General features: G+C 32.6%; 2 protein-coding genes across 2 annotated transcripts in view; both read left to right on the top strand.

Annotated features, from left to right (window-relative positions):
• Positions 1-7,607: 7,607 nt before the first annotated feature.
• Positions 7,608-14,045, top strand: LOC114759679 (uncharacterized). Its single transcript, XM_028948892.1, has 3 exons — positions 7,608-8,697; positions 12,039-12,300; positions 13,320-14,045. The coding sequence occupies exons 1-3, from the start codon at positions 7,676-7,678 to the stop codon at positions 13,503-13,505; spliced, it is 1,470 nt and encodes a 489-aa protein (XP_028804725.1). The 5' UTR covers positions 7,608-7,675; the 3' UTR covers positions 13,506-14,045.
• Positions 9,428-26,324, top strand: part of LOC114759680 (60S ribosomal protein L37a-1) — a 30,264-nt gene continuing 13,367 nt past the window's right edge. Inside the window, exons 1-2 of the mRNA XM_028948893.1 lie at positions 9,428-9,435; positions 12,185-12,188. The gene's annotated coding sequence lies outside the window, so the exon portion shown is untranslated. The remainder of the gene's footprint in view (positions 9,436-12,184; positions 12,189-26,324) is intronic.

The following is a 26,324-nucleotide window of genomic DNA, read 5'->3' on the forward strand; positions in this document are numbered from 1 at the left end:
CATTGTTGAGTTGCTTATTGGCATGATATGTTGCTCCCTCTCTATGGCATGAACACTGATAGATAATATGAAGGCAATATGTGACATATAGTTTGACATGCTTTGCTTGTTTAACATTTTAATTGTGGTTCTTTACTACTGAGATTTTTATGTAATCTCAATCCTATTATGCTTAAATCAACACCATTTAGGGGCTGCAAATACAAAAAGAAAAGGCAAAGAAGTAGCATTAGCTTGAACAGTATTTGATATGTGCTATATATGAACTTATGGTCAATATTATGAAAATATGTAATGACTATATTTTTGTTGACTCAATGACTACTTTATATAGTGTAACTTAATTGAAGTATAATCATATGGTGTGCTGTATGATAAAGGCTTCCCATGAATTGATATGGTATAATGAAATAAGAATGATACTTAAAAAGGATGGAAATGACCTAAATTGAGCCTATTTTGGAGACAATATGATTCTGAGAAAATAAAGGAATTTGATCAAGAGACTTGGTATTTCAATAAATCATATTTTTAGTTTTAAAATGAGTGATAATTCATTAAAATTGAAGTTTTTTTTATAAAAAGTTATGCTTATCCAAATTAGGTATAAATTCTATAAAAATAAAAAATTGACCATATGAACAGTGACATGTTTGCGTGAAAACTGGACACAAATATAAGGGATTCATAACCACAGAATATTTTTCCTTGAATATCATTTAGCAAGCTTCAAATACAATTTGGAACCACCTCATTTTGATTGTTTTTAAATTTTAGTTATGATTTTTCAAAATTTGGCTAATTTTAGGATTATGATGAATAGTAACATGAGAGCATTTGTTTTAAAATTTAATTTTTTCCTACTTAAGGACTTAATGAGTTATTCCAATTGCTTCTATTTGATATAGAAAAGGGTTAAAAGCTAAGGTGTTATAATGACATTGTCCGTAGATCTACAAAAGACAATGACAGCTTTGATAGTTTGCATAGAACAAAGTTCCTTAACACAATTAGTTGCTCTGGGTTACCACTGCGCAGGTTGATATTGAAGATTGGGGCACTAATTAAGTTGTTCAGAAATATTGATCAAGCATTAAGCTTTTGCAACAATACTCGCCTAGTATCTCTAAGTTAGGAAGGGATGTTATTGAAGCAATCGCATTGAACAATTCAAATCCAAATCAGAAGGTTTTACTTCATGGGATGGACCAAAATCCTTTAGAGAATAGGTGACCATTCCATATGAAGCGTAAGCACATCACCTTTTCTTTTACAATGACAATCAACAAGAGTCAAAATCAATTATTACAAAGTATTGTATTATTTTTAACAAAGCCTATCTTTACTCATGAATAGGTATATGTTGCATTGTTAAGGGTTAAATCAATAGATGGGTTGAAGATAATAATAGATGATGATGGTAGGAGTACAAAGTCCACAACAACTAATGCTGTGTCCTGTAATCTGAGATGTAAAGCACTGAACATTAGATATTCATTGTTAAGTTGGGAATTGTGTATCACTTGTTTATTTATTGTTACGTGTGGATTATATTTAGTTATGTGAGCCTGAATGAATTTTCTATTTGATAAATAATTGTGCATTTAATTAGTTTGTTTTTTACACATGGTAGCTAATGCTAGTTGAACAAAGTATCAAAACCTAATTTCCTGGTTTCAGTCTCTAAGAAAGGTTCCTTCTTCAAAGATTCTTTAAAACTGGCACGTGGTAGAAATTCGTGGTGTTGGGTTAATTATAAGAATTGATTTAGATGTTCTTGCTTTGCCTCTTGTCGATGCATGCCGGAATTTTGGTCTTCTAGTTTTAATAGCTCGAAAGGGAAATATTGCCAGGCTTGTTCCTCCACTAATTATAATAGTATAAGAGCTTGAGCTTATTGCTGAAATTTTGCACTAAGCTTTTCATGTGCTTGATGAGACCAATCAAAACTTGGGGTAAGAGATATTGCCTTCTGATATGGAAATCGCAATTTGTACTTTGATTTTGTGTACTTGTCAAATTGTCACATATGCTAAGGCTTGGATAAGAAAGTGCAAACTTTCTTACATGAAGTTCTTGCTTAGCTTATGCTAGAGTATTAGAGTTGGACTGTACCAGTACTTCTGTGAATGCATATTATGAGTTGGGCCTCATGGATCAAACTCCGCTAGCCCACTCGTTGGCTAGCTTTTTTCTTCAAATTAATTATATAAAAATAATTTTAGTTTATAAAAAATTTGCAATTTAATTTCAAAATTTAAAAAAATTGAAAATATTGTTTTTGGAAAAAGGTTGGCTTGCCAACCTGCTTTAGACAAGCTTGGATTGACAATATCAACCTGTTAAGGTACAGGTTCCAACTCTCATTTGCCAACTTGGAATCCTTCTTCCCAGTTGGCTTGTTTCATAATCCCTCCATGCATGACATATAATGTTAGAGTTTGAAATTATTTTTTTTTTTTTGTTTAGCTAAAAAGTTAAGTAAAAAGAGTCTACCATAATTTGGTGAATCAAAGAAACTCTTCAGTAAAGTTTCTATTGATTGGAGAGGACAGTCAGTGAACAAATGTGACTACTTTTGAAGAACTTATTGAGAGAAAGATTGGGGAAAAAAGTTGGGGAGACGCCAAATATATTATGTAGGGACATGGATTCTTTTGTAGGAAACCATTAAAGAACATGTTAGGGCCTTGATTTTCACTTTCAAGACTCAAGGCCAATTGAAAAAGTTGATAGCCGTTCACGTAATTTTTTAGCTTAATTATTTTTTTGTCATTTAATTTTATATAAAATTTTAATTTATTTCTTTAACTTTAAAAATTATATTTTAATTTTTTTAATCCTAAAATCATTAATAAAAAAAATGATGATATTGAGATTTTGAATATTGATAAAACATTTTCAAATAGTAACAAATTAATTTTAGTGAAACCTTGTATTACTTCCTATTCTTAATAGAAGAGTTAAATAATTAATTTGTGAATCTTAAGAACATTAGTTAAGTTAGTTATATATAATAATAAAGTGTTAAGTTTCCTGAAATACTCTTATTATTTATGTGTACCAAAATGAAAACTGTTTAACATGTGCAATTACCATGAGACTATTTTGAAAAAAATAAATAAATGTAGAAGATTAAGTGGATGAGGGTTTTATATTTAAAACCAACTCTTATATTTAAGATTAGGCAGTGTAAATGAAAGGATTATTTATGCCTCCTTTTAACTTGGAAAATTCCTTTGTTGTTAAAAGCTTATTTGATTTACTTTCTAAAAATTATTTTTGATTTTTGAGTAACTTTTAATTACTTTTCAATAGTAAAAACGACATGTTACTTTTTGAAAAACCTTTTAGTTTATTACATTGATGTTTTAGAAAATATATCCAAACATAAATTTGTTATAATAATTGACTGTTACCAAATTTCAGTTTGACACATAAGTTTTTGATAAAACACATGCGCAATAGACTAATAGTTTCATGATGGCAAGAACTACGGTGAGAAGATGATGGGATATAGGATGGACTCTGGTAGGCTTTAATTGAATTTTTTTCCCTAAGTATAGATATCCTCTTATTATATTGGAGTGAAGACTTTGTTAGTGATAATATTTAAGTACATATCTTGATAAGTGTTCTTTGAGTCTTGAGGCGAGTCCTGAAATCTAATTCATTTAAAATTTTTTCTCCTAAAAAGTAATTTGACAATTTTATTGGGAAGGAAGTAAATTGCAAAAGGTTTCACAATATTAAATACTATAAATAAATTTTATTCATGTAAAAACAATAGAAAATGTAATCCTAATAGTTATTGAGTACTTATGGTTTATATATATGTGTGTGTGTGTGTGTCAAGAAAGATATGTATTATTCTCTTCAGTCTTTCTAATAAGTATCTGTAAATAATTTTATTTACTTAAATTAGGAAAGTTAATTAAAATTAGTTAATTTTTGTAAAATTTATATTATCCGCAATAAAATTAATTTATCTGAGAAGGTTGTTTAGTTAATTAGGGAGATGATTAGATTCTTATGGAATATTAAAGTAAAGGGATATTTTAAAAATTAATGATTTAGATAAGAACTTCTATTGTAAGAATTATTTTGGCAAAATAAAAATATTAAGAATTATGGAGGTGAGCTGGTGATAAGAACTGGAAGGAGTGCTATATTAATGTATCAGTCAGTCTGCAATGCTGTCATATAAAATAAAATATCCCGTGACGTGATTTTTTTTTAATACATGTAACATTAAATTATATATTAATTCATAAATTAGATAAATCAGTTTGAAAAAATAATAATTATGAAAAATAAAATAAAATAAAAGTCTTATATTTAATATTCCTCCGGTATTTAATATAGGACCTAATTGTTGAGTTGGTTTTGATCATAAATATAAGACTAATTTCTCATATTTATTAATTTTTTCTAAATTACCCCTATGGATACTCCCTCAACTATAATCAAGTAAAACAGTGAGATGAGATATTAAAAAAGATGATTATGATGTTTTAGGAAAAACATATCATATTTCTTATAATTAACTAACTTACCTAACTTCCTTAATCTAATCAAATTAGTTAATGGGTCTTATATTAAGTATAGGAGGAGTATTAACATTAACTTCTCAACTAGTTTTTTCATGTAAAATAATGGCATGAGTATTATTGATCTATTGACTTAGCTCACCAGCAACACTATCAATCATGAATAAATATTCTGTGACAATTTTTCAATTTTCATGCACTCTTTAGAATCTCAACTCATATACGTCTATGTATACTTGTATATTTTGATAAAGTGATTTGCATTAATCAAACGGGGATTACATAATGTTTTACGTTTGTAGATCTGACATTACTACACTAGCTCATCTCTTTGTTAAAGAGATTTAATTTAGTTCTAAATATAAAATTCTAATTCATTTTATTCATCATAATTATTTATTTTATTTTCAAGTAATATCTATGATGGTTATGATAATTGTTTTAATGCATTTGTTTAATAAAAATATTTTTAAAAAATAATACTTATTTATTACAAATAACTAGGTTAACTAACTTTTTTTTAGTATTTATAAATTAATTATATAGCTTTTATATTAATCATGTGAAGGAAATATTACATTATCATATTCATCTAGTAGGCATTCTATTCACTTTAGTTTTCAAGGTCCAGACACCTTTTTGCTTTTTATAAAATACAAATGATCAGGTTACGAAAATTAAAAAATTAGTTAAAAATAATTACATATATAAAAAATAAGATTAACAAATAAGGCTCACAAAAAATTAAAAATATATTATCTATTTTTTTTGCCAAAATATATTATCTATTAAAAAAGGTTTCTTATATATAAAATCAGACAGGCGTTGAAGTAATATAGCATGATCTTTTTCTTTTTTCTTCTTATTTTTAATAAGCAATGCTGACGTGTCCCATTAGCTGTAAAAACCTGTTAGGATTTCTACGGTGTTTGGTAACCTCCAAACCATGGTTTCAGAAGCACTTTTTCACAAAATGAAACAAATTCCTCCACATATTTACTTCGTAAACCATAAAAGCATTTTTGAAACCATGGTTTGGTTTCTATCCAAACACCTTTTCGTCAAAGCTATTATCATAATAGTGCACTTCACTTTCAACTATGCTATGCGCAGCAGCGGCGCCTGAAGTCTCTTTCTAACATAAGCATCCGGCATATTGATTTTTTAGGGAAAAAATATCTAATGTAAATGAGACAAATGCAGAGAAGTTTTCAATTTTAAGTAAAAAATCTGAAGATAAAATTAAAATGAGTTATTATTTATTACTATTTTTAAATATGGTGTTATTATAGAAATAAAATTGTTTATTAATTATTTTTTACTCTTCATTAAATAATTTTTTAAAATATATCGATGAGATATATTTTTATTTATTTTTTTAAAATCTGAATATCTCCAAATATTTCCATTTAATATACATTCGAACAGAATAAATTTTACAATTTATTTACTTTTTTCAAAATAATTTCATATTTTTAATTTTTACACTGGACAAGAATATTCTAATACTTAAGGTGAGGAACAGTGTTTATATCTTATATCATTAAGTTAGAATAGTATTTATTTTATCTTAATAATTTCACAATTTTATATGTTTTTAATATTTTAAAAATAAGTTGGAGAAAAAATTGGAAAATAAATAAAATATTATTTTATATTTTCAAAATGTTTATTTATTTTATTATTCCTATATATGAGATGCAATCTTTTGAATAAGCACAATTCTATTCATAAAATATATTAAAGCATGCTTGAAATTTTTACGAATTTTTTTACCTAATTAATTAAATGTCATACCATTGTATTAATTGTATCTCATGTAACTATACTCAAGCTTTAAATCTCTTTTACTCTCCTTTTAAGGTTTGTTTTAAAAATAAATATATTTTACGTTGATTGCCTCTAACAAAATTTAATCAACTTTTCTTAATTTTCTTAATATGTTATATAATTTTAGTCTTTTAATTTTATAAAGAGTATATTTTTAGTTTTTTAACCTTAAAACTGTTAAAAAATAATGATATTGATATATTAAATATTGATAAAATATTCTCAAATATTAATATATTAAGTTTAATTTTTAAAATAATTACGATTGTTATAAAAAATTATTACTTAAAATTAATAATTTTAGGGTTAAATAACTAAAAATATATTTTTAAAAGTAGATGAGTAAATTGAAATTTTGTGTAAAGTTCAAGAATTAATATATACTTTTGCCTTTTTGATTTACGTAATTGAATTATTTGTATAATACATTATCATACTCCCTTCGCTACCCAATATAAATAGTTTTTAAAAGAATTACTTAGTTTAAAATATAAATAACTAGGAAAATAATTAATGCTTATTTTTCAATTTTATCTCTATAATTAATGCTTAAATGTAGCTTCTTGTTTTTTTTTTTCTCTTTTGCAATCCCATTTAATGAATAAAGTTTGGAAAAAAAATAAATTTGAGATAAATTTAAAAAGTTAACAACCATTTCTTAATTTGTTAAAGTGAGAAATACTCCGACAATCCTTTTTAAAATTTTTAAATATCTTTCTTAATTTCTTTTTATCATCTTCTTTTTGACTATTATTGAAAAATATTAATAGAATTAATTTTTAAAAAATTAATAATATGTAAAATAGGTCTAACTTCTCAATTAAGTTTTAAGATTTAGAATTTAGGGTTTAGGTTTGAAAAAATTAAGTTTTAGCGGAGGAGCAAGATGCAATGTCGCTGGGGAGTATATTTCTATTTGAAAAAAGACCATGCTTATTCGTTGCAATCCAAAAATGGGACCTTGGTGTACTTATAAATGTTAAATGGACAATAGTCCAAAAAATGACATTTGATTCAATTGAATATTGGATTATCCTCACATCTCACAGGTCGCCTTCGTTACCGCAAATTCCTCGGACGCGCATTACCGTAGTAGCCATTGACAACCGGAGATAGAAACGCTAAACCCGTAATCTGATTGGCAGATATAGAAAGTTATGTAAAAGTTCAGGCATAGTGAGAGAACAATTTCAAAAAAATACGCAGAGGGAATGTGATAGAGAGAAAGAAACAAAGAAAGAAAGAAAGAAAATTTCAGAGAGAGAGAGAGTTAAGTCACAGTAGTTCCATATGTAATGCATCAGAAGAAATCTGAAGTTCAGATCGGAAAAGAAAGCAGCGGCGTCTCTTCCGATTTCAATCCAACACCCCCTCTTACTTACGCTTCTTCAATTCACCAGAACCACCCTTACAATCAACATCATCATCATCTTCTTGCTCAAATCCTCGCAGAGAATCCTCCTCAGTCTGAATCTTCCACTGCTCCTTACAAGCGACCCCTTTTGAACCAAACGCCTTCGTCTCTTTCAAAATCTCCAACCCTTTGTCATTTCCCCACTACTTCTCCTCAATTCAAGTCCCAGATTGCCTCCTTGTTCCGCATCTCAATTGCCACTAGAAGCGCTGCTTTTCGAATCATCCGCCGGCTTAAACACACACGCCACCTTCGTGTTCATCTGCGGGCTATCTTGTTGTTGTCTTTTCCATTCTTCTACTTCTTCGTCTCCCATCCAAGTCACTCCTTCGTCCTCGATTTCCTTTCCGCTTTTGCCTTTTCCGCTGCGCTCTTGCTCTCGCTTAATCTCGCAATCCCTGGTCTTCCTTCTATTCGTTTCCTTCTTGCGCGTTCGTTCCCAATCAAGCTTAAATTATGTTCCCAATCTGCACAACATTTTCCAGTGTTTTGGACAATTGGGTCACGCCAAAAACAGGAAAGAAGGCTGAATTCGGGCTGTTGGGTTCAGGTATACAACAACGGAGACGTTTACGAGGGAGAGTTTCATAAGGGTATGTGTTCGGGAAGTGGGGTGTATTACTACAATATGAGTGGGAGATATGAAGGAGATTGGGTTGATGGAAAATATGATGGGTATGGAGTAGAAACGTGGGCAAGAGGTAGTCGCTACCGTGGTCAGTATAGGCAAGGCCTGAGGCAAGGACTTGGGGTGTATAGATTTTATACTGGTGACGTATATTCTGGAGAATGGTCTAATGGGCAGAGTCATGGCTGTGGGGGTCACACTTGCGAGGATGGGAGTCGATATGTTGGGGAATTCAAATGGGGCGTCAAGCATGGGCTTGGTCACTACCATTTCAGGTGAGTTTAAGGAAGCAAATTACACGGACTCTTATGAGGAAATGTATAATTCTTCTAGATTTGGTATCTTCGTTTCTTGCTAGTAGAGTACTAATGAATAACCAAGATATAATATCTTTCTGGTTCTTTTAAGACGCTTAAGTTGATTTTGTAATTGTTTCCCGTTGGGCTTCTTCCAATTCAAGTTTGCACTGGGTAATTAGGAAGTCCAATATGCTTTTCTTTCCTTTTGTTTTGCATTATTTTTGTTCTGCTTTGCAATCTCATCACTTTGCAATGTTTTGTTTTATAGTCCAGGATGAACATGTTGCTGGCATTATTATTCCATACATTCAAACTTGATCACGTGTCTGTTTTCCTGTTGCGTAGGTTCCCTAGAAGAGACATAGATACTACTATCTGTGTAGAAAATGCTTAGAGAGGCCTGTTAGAGAGAGTGAGAATAGGTTTACTTATCTGTTATGTGATATTGTATTACCCTTTTGACCGTGGAGTTCATATATTCACAATCTCTAGTGCCATTCTCTTTCTCGTTTTTGTTATGGTTTTAAGTGATAAATAAAAAAATACTCTGCTTGGGTCTTCTAATTGCCTTTTCATGGCAAGTGTTGCACAAAATACGCTTTATGCGATTGGAAGAAAATCTCTTCTGACTTCTGAGAGGCTGTTCACTCATGATAATCCTTGGCCTTCTTATGGCAAAAAGAGGGAGTAAGAAAGAAACTTAACAAGGCCATCGTATCTCCTGTAACTTTTTACGTTAAAATATTTTTTAACACTACTGAATTTTAGTGTATGAGCGTTGCTTTCTTGTGCATGTTCTTTTTGCAGTCAACTGTTAGGATCCTGCTTCCTAATCATTGAATTCACAAGGGGTGAAAAGGAGCAAGCTTGCAGCAATCAAAATAAAAGAGAAAGAAAAATTTTGCTATCAATCCAGGAGGCTAGGACCTTGCCCATGAATACCAAATTCTACTTAACTCACTCACTATTTGTCACTACCAGCCTCTCTTATAGCAGTCAACTCTTAGGAAGGATCCTGCTGCCTTAACTATGATGTTCTTTGAGTTCACAGCATAATTATAGAGAGCGGAAAGAGGAGCAAGATAGTGGCAATCAAAAGAAAAAAGAAAGAAAAATGTTACCAGCACACCAAGGGGATGACCTTTATTGACATTGCTACGCACGTTATTGTGAGATCCTACTCTCCTAACTGCGAATTCCAGCAAATTCGCACAAAATTATATCTAGGAACAGAGCAAGCTAGCAGAAATCAACAGAAAAGGGAAAGAACTATATTCCTTGCATTCAAGGAACTAGTAACTCACACATGCATAGCCAAATCCCACCCGACTCTCCCCCTTCCTTCATCCTTGTTTATAGCACTACCCACCCTAATGAACCTCTTATAAAATTGTTTGTTGACTTCCGTGACTTCGCTCATCATGATAATATTTAGGGAGTAATCCAAGTAAGTTATTTTGCGCTGCCCAGTATCCACGTGACATAGCTATTTCATTCCTTGTTTGCATATCCGAATTGGGATTCCATCATCAACCAACTAGCTGTCGAGCACCAATGAGTGTCAACGAACTATAATATTAATTCACATAAAGGTGAGTTGAATGAATCTTAATAGCTTAAAATTGGTTGAATAGATGACCTGGGAGCTGGAGGCCTTAAATTCAACAGCCCTGCATCCCCTTTAAGAATTAGAGAGTTTACATCTAGTATATAGAGCCATGTCATTTTTCTACTGCGTGTGTGTTTGTTTAAAGCATAGCAAATTCTTGAAAAACTTATTTTGAGGGGATGGACAAGGGGGTGAAATGGAAAACAATTATGTATGACTAAGTGGGGGTAGGATAAATGTATAAAGGAATCATTGCTTTATTTGGGCTTCATTTTTGCCTGGGAAGATTAAGGAAAAGAAGATAAAGAAAGTATTTAAGTGGATGTGATTCGTGACTCAATTGACAACTTCTATATTGTTCTTTTAATAAAAATAAAAAGTTAATCTGTGTTAGGTCTTCCGCCTTTGAAAAAGCCAAATTTTAAGGGGAAAAAACAAAGGTTTTTGGGGGGGATGCATGATTTCCTTGCCTGTTCTATATTCCTCCATTAACGTGTCTGATAAAACAGATACTTTCTATGATTGCCAGCCTTTTTGTCCTTGATTAATTGGCATGCTTTTCCACTTTTGATTGTTAGTAACACTATGTAGTTTAATGATTAGAATAGGTTTCTCAGTTGGACCCTGTCCATGGCTGCTCTGGAAATGTAAAAGTCTAGAATTTGGATATAAAATAGTTAGTGTATGAGCTTGTGAGGGTAAGGTTATTCAATCATAATTATATAGTCATGTGTTTAGACGATCTGAATTTTTCAGGCTAGTAGGTGAAAGACACAAGTGGAAGTTACAAGGAATTTGTACAAGAAAAAGGAGACAGAATGCTTCTAATTTGAAAAAAAATTCCACAGGAAAAGCTTAATATTTGTATTTACTTTTGTTGTTTATATCCATGGCCTTTGAAAAATATTCTCTCTATTTGATTTCACTTTGTGGGAGGAAGAGGCAGTTGATGTAAGGGCTTGGGTATAAAGTTGTCGTGTTCCTTTCAAAGTTTGAATTCAAGTCCTACTGTTGAATCTGTCATCAGTGATTACAACTACAATGGCCCATAGTCTGAGGATCTCATTTAATCACGGAATTTCTTTTCACAATGACATGTCATCATCTGTTTGTGGTTTGTGTGTGTGTGTGGGGTTGCTTATGCTGTAGGACTGATCCTTCATATAGAACTTCTTATAAGCTTTATTACCAAGTACATTGGAATCAGTTTTCCTTTTCTTTGACCCCTTTGCATGTTGGGATCCTTTGACATCTTATTTATTTATTTATTTATTTTTAAGCCTGAATCCTTTGACATCTTATTGGCTCAAGGCTTTTCTTATTCTAATATATTTATTGAAAACATTATTTGCAAAATCAACAGAATACTTGCTTTCCTATTTAGTGTACTCTGATATTTGATAGACACTTGATTGCAGTATTGCACGTATAGACACTAGACAGATCCCTTTTTTACTTGCAAAAATGAATGCCTCTCATGTCTGTTGGTCTGAATAGTATGAGTGAGTTGGATCATGGGCATCCACTTAGAGAATAGATCATTAATACATCATTCAAAATCCTTGCAAACGTGGGATAGCTTCACTTGCAAGGATACTTATGGTTGTATTATCGAATAGAGTTATGTCTGTATCTCTCTGTTGTCAGTTTCCACAGAAAAATTTCTATATTTCTAATATATTTTGGAAATTAACTCTTGCATCACTAGAAATGGGGATGTTTATGCTGGAGAATACTTTGGGGACAAGATGCATGGCTTTGGCATATATCATTTTGCAAATGGGCATCGCTATGAAGGAGCTTGGCACGAGGGCAGAAGACAAGGGCTGGGCATGTATACATTTAGAAATGGAGAAACCCAGTCTGGTTACTGGCAAAACGGGGTTATGGATGTTCCAACCACACAGAATACTACCTATCTGTTGTCTCCTGTTGGTGTCAATCATTCCAAAGTGCTCAATGCAGTCCAGGTGCATTCTTTTGCTTATGATTTTTTGGCCTTTGATTCTTTTTATTGTAAATAGAGGGATGATTTTGATAATGTTCAATATGTCCTTATTGTTTGAATGATTCTTTCATTACTGTGAATAATTGGCAAAATAAGAGAATGACTTGTATTTTGAACAGGTTACCATTAAAGAACCAAATGCTACAGTGGAAAAAGTTATGCGTTCATTCGGCATATAACTTTTTACATCGTAGCATTTCTACCATTAATTTTCACTGTAGCAAATGTATTCTGGGCCTGAGTTGATCTCCAGATTTCCTGTGTAATTTGGCTTGGGAGTATCCTTGTAATTTGATTTGCAGTTAAGTTTATTCTTTGTGAATGTTTGAGCTTCTTGAATTTCTCATTCAGTTTCCTTGTGCGTTCATCTAAACTTTAGAAATGGTAATATTACCTTTGAAATTATTGAGAAAAGAAAAGAAAGGGGGAGGGTATTAGTGGAAGGTAAGGATTGTTTTCATATCCCAATTCCTCCTCATTGCATCCATGTGAATGCTTGCGTGCTTGACTTGAGAAATTTTGAGTGCCAGAGGGCCACAACATGTGTACTATGTCCAATGAAAAATTCAAATAAAATAAGCAGTGGCTCATCTGCTAATGAAATAATGTTAAGTTAGGCAATTGAATTCCACCTTCCGCTATCCACAGTGGCGTTATCACATAAATGAAGCATTGTATGATCAACACTGTTACCGCTTTTAACATCATTTCATATATAGAGCATTTTATATTCTTAGGCTTTTTCATTGGAAGAGGAAGTGATATTCTTAAGAGGACCTAAGAGTTACTCGTGTCACTTACAATTTAATTAATTGCTTGCTTACGGAAATATGTGCATCATGCATGGACATCTTTTTTATTAATATAATCAAATCTGCAACACCTTGTGAAATTAAAGGCAAAGAAGATTAGTGAATAGCAGACAACATTTGCTTCCTTATTAGCTTTCATGATTGATTTTCTCGTTGTAATGAACAACAGGAAGCATGGCGAGCAGCAGACAAAGCCTATGATGTGGCCAAGGCAGACGAGAGGGTGAACAGGGCAGTAGCAGCTGCAAATAAAGCAGCGAATGCAGCAAGAGTAGCTTCTGTCAAGGCCGTGCAAAAACGAATTCATCATCATAGTGCTAGCAATGAGAACAGCATTTCAATTCCCATCCTGTAACGCTTTCAGCAGCAGCTTCTCTCTTAGTATAGAATCTTGAAATTGTAGAGTATGGTGGCTTCTCTATTGTTTAGTCAGTTTGAGGTACACTGCCATCATTTTTTCTAGTTTTTTTTTCCTCCTTGTTTTGTTTCTCAGGATTTTGATCATTCGCACATCTAGTACCTTTCGACAACCGGGTATCTTGGCTGAATGCTAGAGTTGTTCTTGTATAGAGAGGGAGTGTTGTCTCCATAAGATAAAAACGGATTTGGATTCTCTGCATTTTACAAGTAATTGAAGGATCTGTATTAAGAGAGAATAAACTGTAAATGGAAAGAGTGTAACTGTATGATTTGCACTTCCACTTTGTGTTATTCTCTCTTAAAGGCTTTGGTTCATTATTGCAGAGAATTTAAATCCAGTAAAAGTATATTTGTTTTTCTTATGCACTGCATTTTTGTAAGTTATGTAGAAGTGCTGGTTTGCAGGTGAAACCTCGACCCAGCCAGCTATTGTTGTATGATTGCTTGGTATAATAAGAGAGGTATCTTAGTAAAATATTCCCTTTCTCTTTACGGTTACTTTGCTTTATTCTGTCTTTGAAGTGCTATCTGGTTATTTTATCTTATGGGAATGAGAAGGAATTTTGTGGGGAACATTTATCAGAGACTGGCTTGTTTTCAACTATCGCAGTTTTAGGTTCTTTGTGTTGACTGGAAAATTAAAGTGGATTATCAGGTGTACATTTAAAGATGAAAACAATTTTTTCATATGTTACAGCTATCTGAAATTATCAAAAAGACATTAGACCACAAAATGGATATTGGGGAGGAACAAACTAATGATGGACTTTGTTTTCTCAGTTTCAGTTTTCTATTTTTTTTAAATGTTCCATGATTTTTATTCAATATATACATACACTTGTAATTTTAGAACACACACACACATGTTTCTTGCTTATATACCCATCCATCATCCTTATTAAGTATAAATATACATAAAATACAGTTTTAAGAATATGTGAAAAGAAAATACATGACTAGCGTGAGCGATTGAACCACTCATTACAAGCAGCCGAACGGGTAGGATGGAATTTAAACATATGAAGCAGGTATGACTTTTATCAAGAAGGTCCAATGGTCAATTCTGTTTCGCAACGAGGATTCAAACGATTACCTCAATGCAAACTCTAGCTTCTTCAAGGCTTGTTCAGTCCAGGACTAAGGCTATGTTCCGTCTATTGTTTTGGTCACTCGTTGAAGCACAGACCTAGGCCTACAGATGAAGGCTTTATCAGATTGAAAGCGGATGGCTCGATGATAGGAAGTGGTAGTAATGAGGCAGGCCTAGTTATTCGCTAGCGGGATGATAGCTGGATTTGTGGTTTTAATGTAAACTTATTGCTGTTGTCGGTGCTATCGTAGGGTTAATGGGCTTCATTCATGGTCTGAATTTGTGTTGCTCTCAAGGTTTATATTTGCATTATAATTGTATAGAAGGTGTTAATTTGCCTTTTAGAGGTTATGAGAGGGATCATGGCTTTAGGAACATAGTTGACTATGTTAAATTACTCATTTATAGAGATTGGTAAGTTGTGGTTTTTCATATCCACAGGGAAGCCATGTTTACAGTGGATTGGTTAGCTAAATTTCCTCATAGGACATTTTTATCAAAATATTATAAACACTAAAATAAATTACCCAAATGTTACATAATGAAAAATATTTACCCATATGCTACATTTTTTGAAACTCGTTCAGGCTATGAATTCAGCCTGACATCTTTTTCTTTTTTTGTTTTTTTTTAAAATGAAAAGCTGAAACTCGTTCAGTGCTCACATCCCTCATTTTTCTCTTTCGGTATAAACTACACTCAAAGACCCTATTTCATCAATTTTCAATTTCTGCTACTGCCGTCCCTTTGAATTTTGGGAAAAATTACAATTAATTACTCTATTACTAAAAAACTCCTCCCCTCTCCCTTTTACTTTCTGTGATCCTAAATATAAGACTCATTTTGTAATACTACACTATAAAATGAGTTTTACATTTATGACCAAAGGAGAGTTTTATATCTTCTAAACAAAAGGGATATGAGTATACGTTGTAGAAAAAGTACTTTTTATTTTGATGCTTAAATTCAGGGGAAAAAAATATAAATAAATTATTTTAATATAAAACATTTATAAATCATATATAATATATTCAAAATCTGCACCTATTTAATTATAAGATACTACCTCCAGTCCTTAATATAAGAGCTCGTTTGACTTTTATTTTGATCCTAAATATGATATCTCAATCCATTTGGTCTTTTATGTTTACCCATTTTTTCTAAGATAGTTCTTGTAATAGTCGTAATTCTAACCAATATTCTTGATTAGAAAGGATATTTTAGAAAAAATAACACCTATTTATTACAAAAAAACTAACTTAACTAGTTTTTTTTAATCTACTCAAATTAGTCAATTAGCTCTTAGATTAAGGAGCGAAGGTAGTATATACCTATCAATTTCTATCTTTATCATAATTATTCAAACACATTAAAAATAAGGGTGTTAGTGAGGAAAAAACTCAATCTCTTTGTAGATTTTACGAAATAGCTTGTAAATAAAAATCAAAGTTATTTCTATAGTTGAGGACATGCAATCATTTCCCAGTTGGAACTGGTTGGGTATGTTTAGATTTTATTTGAGTTGGACAGTTCTCTCCCATGTGAGAGTTTTCTATCTCTCTTCTGTGAGAGTTTGTTACGGTGGTTATAACTGATTTTGTGATTAAGATCCTTCGTCGCCCACTGCAGTGGAGAAAAAGAGCGTCTACGTCCTCATTCTTTGTGACGGCATAGCTAGAGTGACGTTTCTTTCTGGTGTATCGGGATCATCTCGATGGATGGTGGTACGTTGGAAGTAAGAGAAATGAGTGGTGGTTCTGGTGGGAGAGCTGGTTTGGAGGCAAATCTAGTTTGGAAAAAGACTCAACAGTGCAAGTTTCATGGTGGCACTCTTGTCAGCAAGGTGATCTTGGAAAAATCCCTTAACAAGACAACAACTATTCAGATGATTAGGAAAGGATGGAATTTGTAGAGGAGTGAGGATCTAAAGGTTATTGATGTTGAAACAAATGTGTTTATCTTCGACTTCAGACCAAGAGAATTATCTGCGACTCTTGCGAGGCAGGCCTTGGTCTATCTGGGGATTCTTGCTTAATATTCAAATATGGAAGGAATATATGGTGTATAAAGAGGTTGACTTTAATCTTTCTTCGTCTTGCATTCAATTTCACGATTTGCCTTTCGAGGGGATAGATGAGGAAAATGCTTTGACATTAGGCTCAATGATTGGTGAGGTAGTCATGGTTGAGAATCTAAGAAGAGATGGACTTTTAATAAGAAATTTCTTACGTGCAAAAGTACTAGTTGATATGCGTAAGCCTCTAATCACTGGTATGTAGACACCTAGACCAAATAAAGATCTTGTGGAAATCAAGGTTAGATATGAATGTTTGCAGAATTATTGTTTCTGCTGTGGCAGATTGGGCCACAATCAAAGAATTTGTAAATACAAGAAGAATGAGGAAGATAATGATGATGTAGGGAAGTTTGGGAGTTGGTTAAGTGCTCAAGCTGCTAGACCATTTGAGAATGCTACTAGATGTCATAAAGAAGGTTGGGAAGAATTCGTGAAGGTTGAGAGAATTATTGAAAGAAATTTAAAGGAGATCAGGAGGCCTGAGAGTAATGGTAAAAAGAAGATCGTACATGAGGCTATTAGCAATGAGGGACAAGCTTCAGTTTAAAGAAGGAAAAGGATGAAGAAAAGAAAGAAAAGAAGTCTGAGCCTCAAGAATCCATGTTAAAAGACACAAAGATGTATAAGGTGGAGCTAGAAAGGAGTACTCAAAGAAATATGACAAAGGAGGAAGGTGATAATAGGATTTTAGAGGAAAGGGAGGATTTATCTAAGGCCATTATGGTTTATGGTAGTGTTTCACCGATGTCTGAAGTCAGTAAAGGAATGAAGAAGATTAATCTAAAAAGAGAATTCGGGGAGGTAGAAGTGATACAGATGTGTAAAAGGAGGAAGCTACAATTTGAGGAAGCAATCATTCCTGTGGAAAAAAAGAGTTCAGAGGAAAGTAGGAAGGAAAACAGAAGGACCTTTAGACAAGTTAAAAAGCTTTCGAGGAGAGCTTATACAAGAAAAAAGGCTAGTACAACTATGATGAATGACAGATCTGATGCTGCACAGGAGGTCAAGGATGATATAATTCGTGAACTGAGTATGCTATTGGCTGAGGGTTTTGGTGGTTGTCCTGTATCAACCACCAAGGCTCAATGAAGTTCATAAGTTGGAATTATCAAGGCTTAGGAAGAGCCTTCACAAGAAATAAGCTGAGGGAGGAAAGCTTGAAGAGAAAGCCCTCAGTTATCTTCCCAATGGAAACTAGGTTGAAGGGGAGGAGACTTATGCCTCTTAAATGGAGTTGTGGTATGGAGGAGGAATTTTATGTGAAGCTAAGGGGACGTAATGGTGGTTTGGGTCTTTGGCGGACAGAAGATGTGATTGTTAATGTCTGGTTTCACTCTAAAAATTATAATACACACAAGTTTAAGCTTTTCACTATTTTAAGTACCTAGTTATGTGACCTTTGTGTAGGGTGCACCTACTAATGAAGAGAAAATGGCGGTTTGGGATAAGATGCGCAGCTTGGCAGCTAGAATTCAAGGCTCATGGCTCTGCATGGGTGACTTCAATGACATTTTGTCAAGTGATGAGAAGCTGGATAGATTGCCAATGGACATTAGAAGGGTCCTAAATTTTCAAAGTATGATGGCTGACCGTCATTTGTTGGTCTTGGGCTTCCAAGGTGCAAAATATACTTGGAATAATAAACGTGTGTGTAGTAATCATGTAAAGGAAAGGCTTGACCATGGAATGGCTAATGAAGAGTTTAGAATAGTTTTTCAGAATACTCTTATATTACGTTGATCCTGTAGGGTCTGATCATCACTTGTTATTTGTTAATTGTGACTATAAATATATAAGAGTGCCTAAGGTTTTTAGATTTGAATATGTGGGTTGAACATATAGACTTTTTGTCAGTAGTTAGGAGAGGTTGGAGACTGGATGATTGTGATTGGCATTCAAATGTGGTAGAGGTGGTTGCAAGATTGAAGAACTGTCAAATGGTTTTAAGTAGATGGGATAGGGAAACTTTTCCTAATGCTAGAAGAACCATTGAAAAACTCACTTTGAAGCTTGCAGAATGTAATGAAGGTGTTCTTGATAATAAAAGGAAGCAAGACAATGAAACTTTGCTTAAAGAAAATTGATGATGCTTGGGATCGAGAGGAAAAATACTGGTGGCAAAGATCCAGAATTAATTGGCTATCAAGTAGAGACAGAAATACAAGGTTTTTTCATTCTAGCACTATCCAGAGAAGGCTAAGAAACAAGGTTGTTCGTTTGAAAAATGAAAGGGGGGACTGGATGGAAAGTGAAGAGGAGATTAATGATGCTTTTATTGATTTCTATTTTTCTTTATTTGCCTCGGGTAGTTGTAGGAATATGAAGGAGGAACTCTCTTATATTGATCAAGTTGTTACTATAGAAGATAACTTGCTGTTGGAAAGAGAAGTAACTGTTAAGGAGATTAGAGCAGTGACTTTCCAATTGAATGGTGCAAAGGCATCAAGTCTTGATGGATTTTCAGGATGCTTCTACCATGTGGCGTAGGGGGATGTAAGTGAGGAGATTGTGGAAATGATAAAGGATTTTTTCTTGAATAAATCCAGTTTGAACCTGATTAATAACACAAACATTATCCTTTGCTATGGGGTAATCCTGTATTTTGATAAAGCCTCTGGACAGGAAATAAATTTTGATAAATCCTGTATTTTTTTCCTAAAAATACAACTGATGATGTAAAGATGGATGTATATAATGTAATGGGTATAAAAGCTTGTGAAGATCCAGGGAAATACTTAGGATTGCCTTTGCTATGGGGTAGCTCAAAATCTATTGCTTTGGGTTTTGTTAAAAGCAAGATGGGTTGTAAGTTGGAAGGTTGGAAGCAAAAGCTTTTGACTTTTGCTGGTAGAGAAATTCTCATAAAAGCAGTAGCAAATGCAATCCCTGTCTTTCCAATGTCCTACTTCAAATTTTTAAAAAATGGTTTGGATGGAACTTGACAGCATGGTTGCCAATTTCTGGTGGGGGTAGAAGGGATAGGAAGGGAAGATACATTGGAAAAATTGGAAGGCTCTTGGTAAAGCAAAAAGTGAGGTTGGCATGTGGTTTAGGAATTTGGAGCTTTTCAAGAAGGCATACTTGCTAAAATAGCCTAGAGATTAATTCAAAATCCTAATGCTCTTTAGTGTAAAATACTAAAGGGTATTTATTTTCCTAATGAAGACTTTTTCCAGACTAAGAAGGGTAGTTGTGCATCTTGGGGCTGGTCTAGCATATTGGAAGGCAGGGATCTATTAGTTGAAAATCTTTGTTGGAAGTTAAGGAATGGTGAGAAGATCAGTGTATTCAGTGATAAGTGTATACCTTCTCTGGAGGGTTTTAAACTCCAAGACAGAGACCTTGCTGATAATTTGTAGAATATTTTTGTTAAGGAGTTGATAGTGGATGGAAGATGGTGTTTTGACAAGATTGATGGAGTTTTGAATGAAACAGAGTTAAATTGCATCAACTCTATTCGTTTACTAGTTCTGCAAAATGATGACAAGATGATTTGGTTAGGCAGTAGGGATGGCAACTATATTGTAATGTTAGGATATCAGACTATAATTGAGAAAGAGGGGTGTAGTGGAAGGAAAGATCCTGGGGGCGGGGGGTCTTATATGCCTTCAAAGAAGTTATGGTCTGGTATTTGGGCAATCAAATTGCCTCCAAAAGTCCCGCAATTTTTGTGAAGAGCTATGAATGGGGCTTTAGCTACTAAAGAGGCATTGTTCAAGAGGAAATGTGCATGTAGTCCAATCTGTGAGTTGTACAAAACACATGTGGAGACCATTAAGGATGTTTTCTTTGCCCTTGGGCCAGGAACTACTAGTTTGGCTCTCCTCTAGCCTTGAGATTTGATGATAAGGCAATAGGAAGGATTGACAAATGGGTTGAAGACTGGTTCAGTCTGAACGAGGGTCCTGATGACTATGGAAAGGCAATTTTTGCTGGCATTTGCTAGGGAATTTGGAAAGCAAGATGCAGATTTGTGTTTGAAAAGGAGGATGTGGAATCCTTGACTTGTATAGTGAGTGCCTTGAGGCTTGTAAGGGATTATGGTGATCCTTTAGAAAGAAAGAAGGTCTCGGTTAAAAGTGCCTGTGAGGATTGATAGAAAGAGCAGATGGGAAAAGCCGTGCAATGGACTGATTAAATTGAACGTGGATGCCGCATATTGCTATGAAACCAAGAAGGCTGCTATTGGATTGTTGGAAGGAATGAGTATGGTGATTTTGTAGGAGGTTTAGGGAAGCTGGTGAATGCCGACTCTCCTTTCATGGCTGAATGTCAAGCAGTTCTTGAGGCTTATAATTGTAGTAATTACTTGCAAAGTGCGAAGGTTGTAATAGAAACTGACTGCCAAGATTTGTATTGCAGGTTGAAAAGCAAGGAAGTAAGAGGCTGTGAGTGGAAAAGTGAGGACACTCTGAAGTAGTATTTCATACAACAAGATGCTAGGTAGGACTGGGTGCTTTCTCTAGTTGCTAGAGGAGGGAATGAAGCTGCAGATCATCTAGCAGCTAGTATAATAAGAGGCATGTTACCTTCTGGATGGTTCTTGGAACCACCATCCTCTTTGGTTTCGTTTCTGCATAAGGACCTGCTTGACTCGAATGAAGAGGCTGCGGATAGATCCGGGATAGGTTGAGTTTGGAGTTCAGCTTGTACTTCTCATGTTTGCTACTGTTTGGCTTTTATTTTTGTAATGTTTGTTTCTTGTTGAGTACCCGTGAGTTCAGTTTATTGGTGTTTGTATTCTTCTCTCTCTTTTGAAATAAAATCCAAGCATTAATCAGCTCAAAAAAAATTGTACTGGAAAAAAAATTCTTGCGTACGGAAAAATAAGGAAAAATTGTGAACAAATACCGTGTAATTTTTGTTTTTAGCATTTAAAAATTTAAATTTCCTTCTAAAATTCAAAGGATTTATTTGATATTCAAAAGACTAAAATATCCTAGAATAGGTTCTAACCTGTAAGAAAAATATATGTAATATGAAAAAGTTACACATTGCTTTTAGTTTTAAATACAAGAGTTTAATAATTAATTTATAAAATTAAGAAAATTAATGGGGGAATCCCAAATAAATTCAACCGAAATATCTAAATCCAAATTCAAATTTATATTTTTACAAATTGTTAATCGGGCTGCCTGATTAAGAATTTCTGAACTCTTTAATTAAGAGCAAAAATTGATTATTTTACTACTTTTAATTAATCCCTCATAATTTATGATTATTTTTTAAAACAAAAAACATATAAATAATTTTGCAGTGTTTAAAATTTGTATATATAAGTAAAACCACTAAAAATATTTTAATAAAAAACTTTTAAATTAGAAAAATAAGCAGCCTTTAAATAAATATTTTTATTTTCATTTCTTATCATCTACGCTAGTTTTATTTATTAGCAAGTTGAATTCAACCAAAAACGTAAATTATGATTATTTAATATTAAATATTTTTTGTAATTAAAATATTTTAAAATCTTAAAATAAATATTTACAATCTGAATATAAAAAATATTTATTTAAAAACTACTTATATTGTAATTGAAAATGTTTTATTAAAATATTTTGAAGGTTTTAGTTGTGCATACAAAATTTCAAATACTAAGAAATTATTTATATGTTTTTTGTGTAAATATTAATAATAAGAGATGATGAATCACTTGGAAGGAATAAAATAATTATTTTTATTTTTAATTAAAAAGGAACATTCTAGTCATTTAACAGTATTCAAAAATCCCTAATTAGATCTAATGTCTTGATTAAGAATTTTAAAAAAAAATGTAGGCTTGAATTTGGATTTAGATATTTCAGATGGATTTAATTAGGATTCTCCCAAAATTAATTAACATAGTTATTTTTAAAAATCATGCTAATTTTTTAAAAGTATCTTTCTTAATCATTTGCATTGAATATGATGAGAACCCTAAATATAAGTGATCAATATATAAAACTAAAAACAGTAAACCTGAGAAATAAACTGAATTAACGTCTTACACATAAAACTAATATAGACATGTTTATTAATTCTTATGCCTAAGACTAGAGAATGCATAGTTAGTTTCTACAAGATTTTAGTTATAAATTATTATATAAGTGAGTGTACTGTTATCATTACAAGTCAATTTTAGCCGTCCTTAGCTCTTTCTTGGGAGGAATTGTAATTTTCAGCATCCCTACTTTTTTGTTTTTTGAAAAAAATTCAAAATGATAATAGGTTAAAAATGAGAGAGTTACAAACTATACTTAACAGAAAGAAAGATTTAAAGGCCTCCTTTGGTACGGTGGATTGAAATTTGATGGATTGGGCTTGGGAGTAAGATTAGGACTGGGAGTGGGATTTGGGCTAATGTGTTTGGTATTATTCTTCCGATCATTAATATATGACCTAATTGTTGAGTTGATTTTGATCCTAAATATAAGACATATTTCTCATATTTATCACTTTTTTCTAAATTATCCCTATGAATACTCTCTCAACCATAATCAAGTAGAAAAGGGAGAGAGGATATTAAAGAAGATAATTATGGTGTTTTAGAAAAAGCATATCATATTTTTTATAATTAACTAACTTATCTAACTTCCTTAATCTAATCAAATTAGTTAAATAGGTCTTATATTAAGGACTACAGGAGTATTACCAACGGGAGTTGGATCTAATGAAAAGGATTAGTCCCTCACAACGTAGCGAATCAAAGTTTGAATCCTCACTTGGAGATGTACCCATATTTAGTGCCTGACAGTGCCTCAAATAGGATTGTTTCCAATGGGAGGATACTTATACTTTAGCCAAAAAAAAATGCTTGTATTATTTTTATTTTCTAATCAAATTTAAATTATAAAAAGACAAAATCACCCCTTCAACAACAATGCGTTAAAGTTGTAGGTGGTGTTGTGAATCCTCCGTCTTCAGTGAACCCTAGCAAATCCTTCATCTCCTTCGTCGATAAAGATCAAGCCTTCAGCTTGGGTCATCTCCAACACTATCCTTCAGCCTACATCATTTTGCATCTCTCTTCCTCTCTCGGCATGCGGTGTTCTGCACTTTGGTGGTTTGAAGCTCCTACATTGAAGATCCTTGGAAGAGATATAGACGGCATTCTGCAACTCTCTCCCTCTTTCAGTTGACTAGAGAGTTAGGTCACAAATTTGATGCTTTATCTGTAATCACGGCCGAACAATACCAACATCACTAACTTTGTCATTTTGGAACCAAACATTGGCCATTCTTAGCTAGTGTTATGTGTGTAGTTACGGATTCTAATATGTCACAAAAAAAAAACAAAGAATTCATGGCTAAATTCAATTCTCTTCTGTGTACAAAACACATAGCCACTGAAGGATGAAGGCCAAGTGTCCTTTCTTCTTAACATTAATGTGAAATGTGGGTTTCATATGTACTTTTTCTCAAAATGGCCCAAACCAAAATTGAAACGAATATTGAATATATAGCAGTTTTCACATGATTATATACTCCATGTGAAAACACAATGTTTGGTGATTTTGAAGGATATATACATATACACATACATGTATATATATAGTAGCAAGAGGATAAATGGTCAAATGACGTGAAAGAGTTCAAACATGCAAGTGGGAGAACTCTTACTAAAACCTATTCTAACATAAATAAAAGAGTTTAGGAAATGAGCAAGATCTTACCTAATAATGTTATTTGACTCATCCAACGTTCGCAAATGAAGATTGATCCTCTTTTCTTTTTTTAGGAAGCGAGATTGATCCTCTTTTTCAATGATCAAACATGGAATGAGGATGTTTTATGTGAGAACAAAGATGAATGAATGATCCAACACAGTTTAACTCTCAAACATTTAAGAACAAAGCTTGTCAATATTACAAACCATTAAATATCATTGGTTTATAAAGTATTTTTGTTGGATGAAAATTGGTTTGTAATCCGCCAAGTTATTGTTATCGCAACAAAAAATTCTCCACGTTGTTGTTGTTATTATTGGGTCAAAATTTATAATAAGCTAAACTACTCTTTTTTTTTTTTGCTAACATAATAAGCTAAACTATTAGGCATTAGCATCCGTGGTTTTTTAATCAATGTACCCATGGTTCAAAATTTAGTTTTAACCGTGTTTGCCTCACATTATTTGGGATAGTGAATAAACTTGGACTCTCCATCCTCTCTGTTTTTTTTTGGCTACAAATAAAGTTTAAGTGAGTTAGGTTCTGGAAGCTCATTAGAGTCAGAGCATGCCTAGGCTCTGAGAGCGCTTACATACTTGACCCTCCATCCTCTTGAACCTTAAAAAAACTAAGCTTTTATGGATATTTTAAATATTAAATTAAGAGAACTCAAAAAATTTTTGGGCTTATTGGCCCTAATGAAATCTTCTTAAGCTAGCACCCTATCAAAATGGTTGTCACCACCAAACAATCTAATCCATTTAATCACAAAAGAATATATATGTAACAAAACAAATGCAAGTATGCAGATATATGTGGTAATATGTTGTGGGCCTGCTAACCCGCCAAAAGAGGTAGGTTAGGTTCACAAGATGTGAGCTCATATTGATATGGTTTTTTTTAGCTCATAACCCCCCGCCCACAACTCATCACAGACTAGCCCACCAAACCGGGGGTTCACTCAATTTTTTTAGTTTTTATTTTAATTTTATAACAAGTTTTATTATTTTCACTCAATTTAAATATAGTTTTATATTTTGTTAGAAAATTTGATTCTAAATATGACTTCTCATTTTCTCTATTGCTTTATCATTTTTATATTAATAAAATAACTATTAAAAATGAATTATATTATTTACATTTCAAGTTTTGAGATTAATTTACTAATATAATTATATGAAAATATAAAAATAAAGAGAATTTAGTTAACAAAAAATTGTAATTTAATTTAAAAATTAAAAAATATATATGTAAAAAAAGTTTTAAAAAAATTAAAAGAACAAGCCCACTCACCCCTAACAGGCTTGGGTTGGCTAAATGTCAGCTTGCCAATATGTAGTCCTTTTAGGAATGGCCTGTGTGGGTTCCAACTAGTGGTGGACTAACCTATAACCACCAAGCCAACCCTCATTGCCAACTCTTAGGACTAAATGAACAATGGAGATAAGATTATTCATAATGCTAGTTAGGTGATTTACAAGAAGTATATAAGACTTTATGGCTCCATTTGAGGATTTATGAAGAGAAAAACTAAGTGTCAATGGGTTATGAATTCTTATATACTTTTTGTAAATTAACTAATTTTTGTTATAAATGGCTTTATTTTAGTTGTTCATGGCAACTCTTGACACAAATTTTCTCTCCATAAGACCTCAAATGTGGTTGTGAATTCTCTTATTTTTCTTGTAAATTGCTTAGTTTGTATTGTAAATTGTAAAGTGTACCTTCAAAAGCCAATAATTTACTCATTTTAAAGTCATTTAAATCTCTACTATAGGAGGAAAGGAAAATAGCTAAATAAAACTACCATAGCATAATAGATTCAACTCACCATTCAAACTTAGCTATGATAGAGAAGAGTTTTACTAAATCAATGGAAACCCTGCAATGGATACAAGGGCTTTCCTTAATCAATAGATAACCATGTTAGCAAGGATAAAA

Source organism: Neltuma alba, unplaced genomic scaffold (genome assembly GCF_004799145.2).
Source record: "Neltuma alba isolate B1F8T4 unplaced genomic scaffold, ASM479914v2 tig00010877_pilon, whole genome shotgun sequence".
NCBI lineage: Eukaryota > Viridiplantae > Streptophyta > Magnoliopsida > Fabales > Fabaceae > Neltuma > Neltuma alba.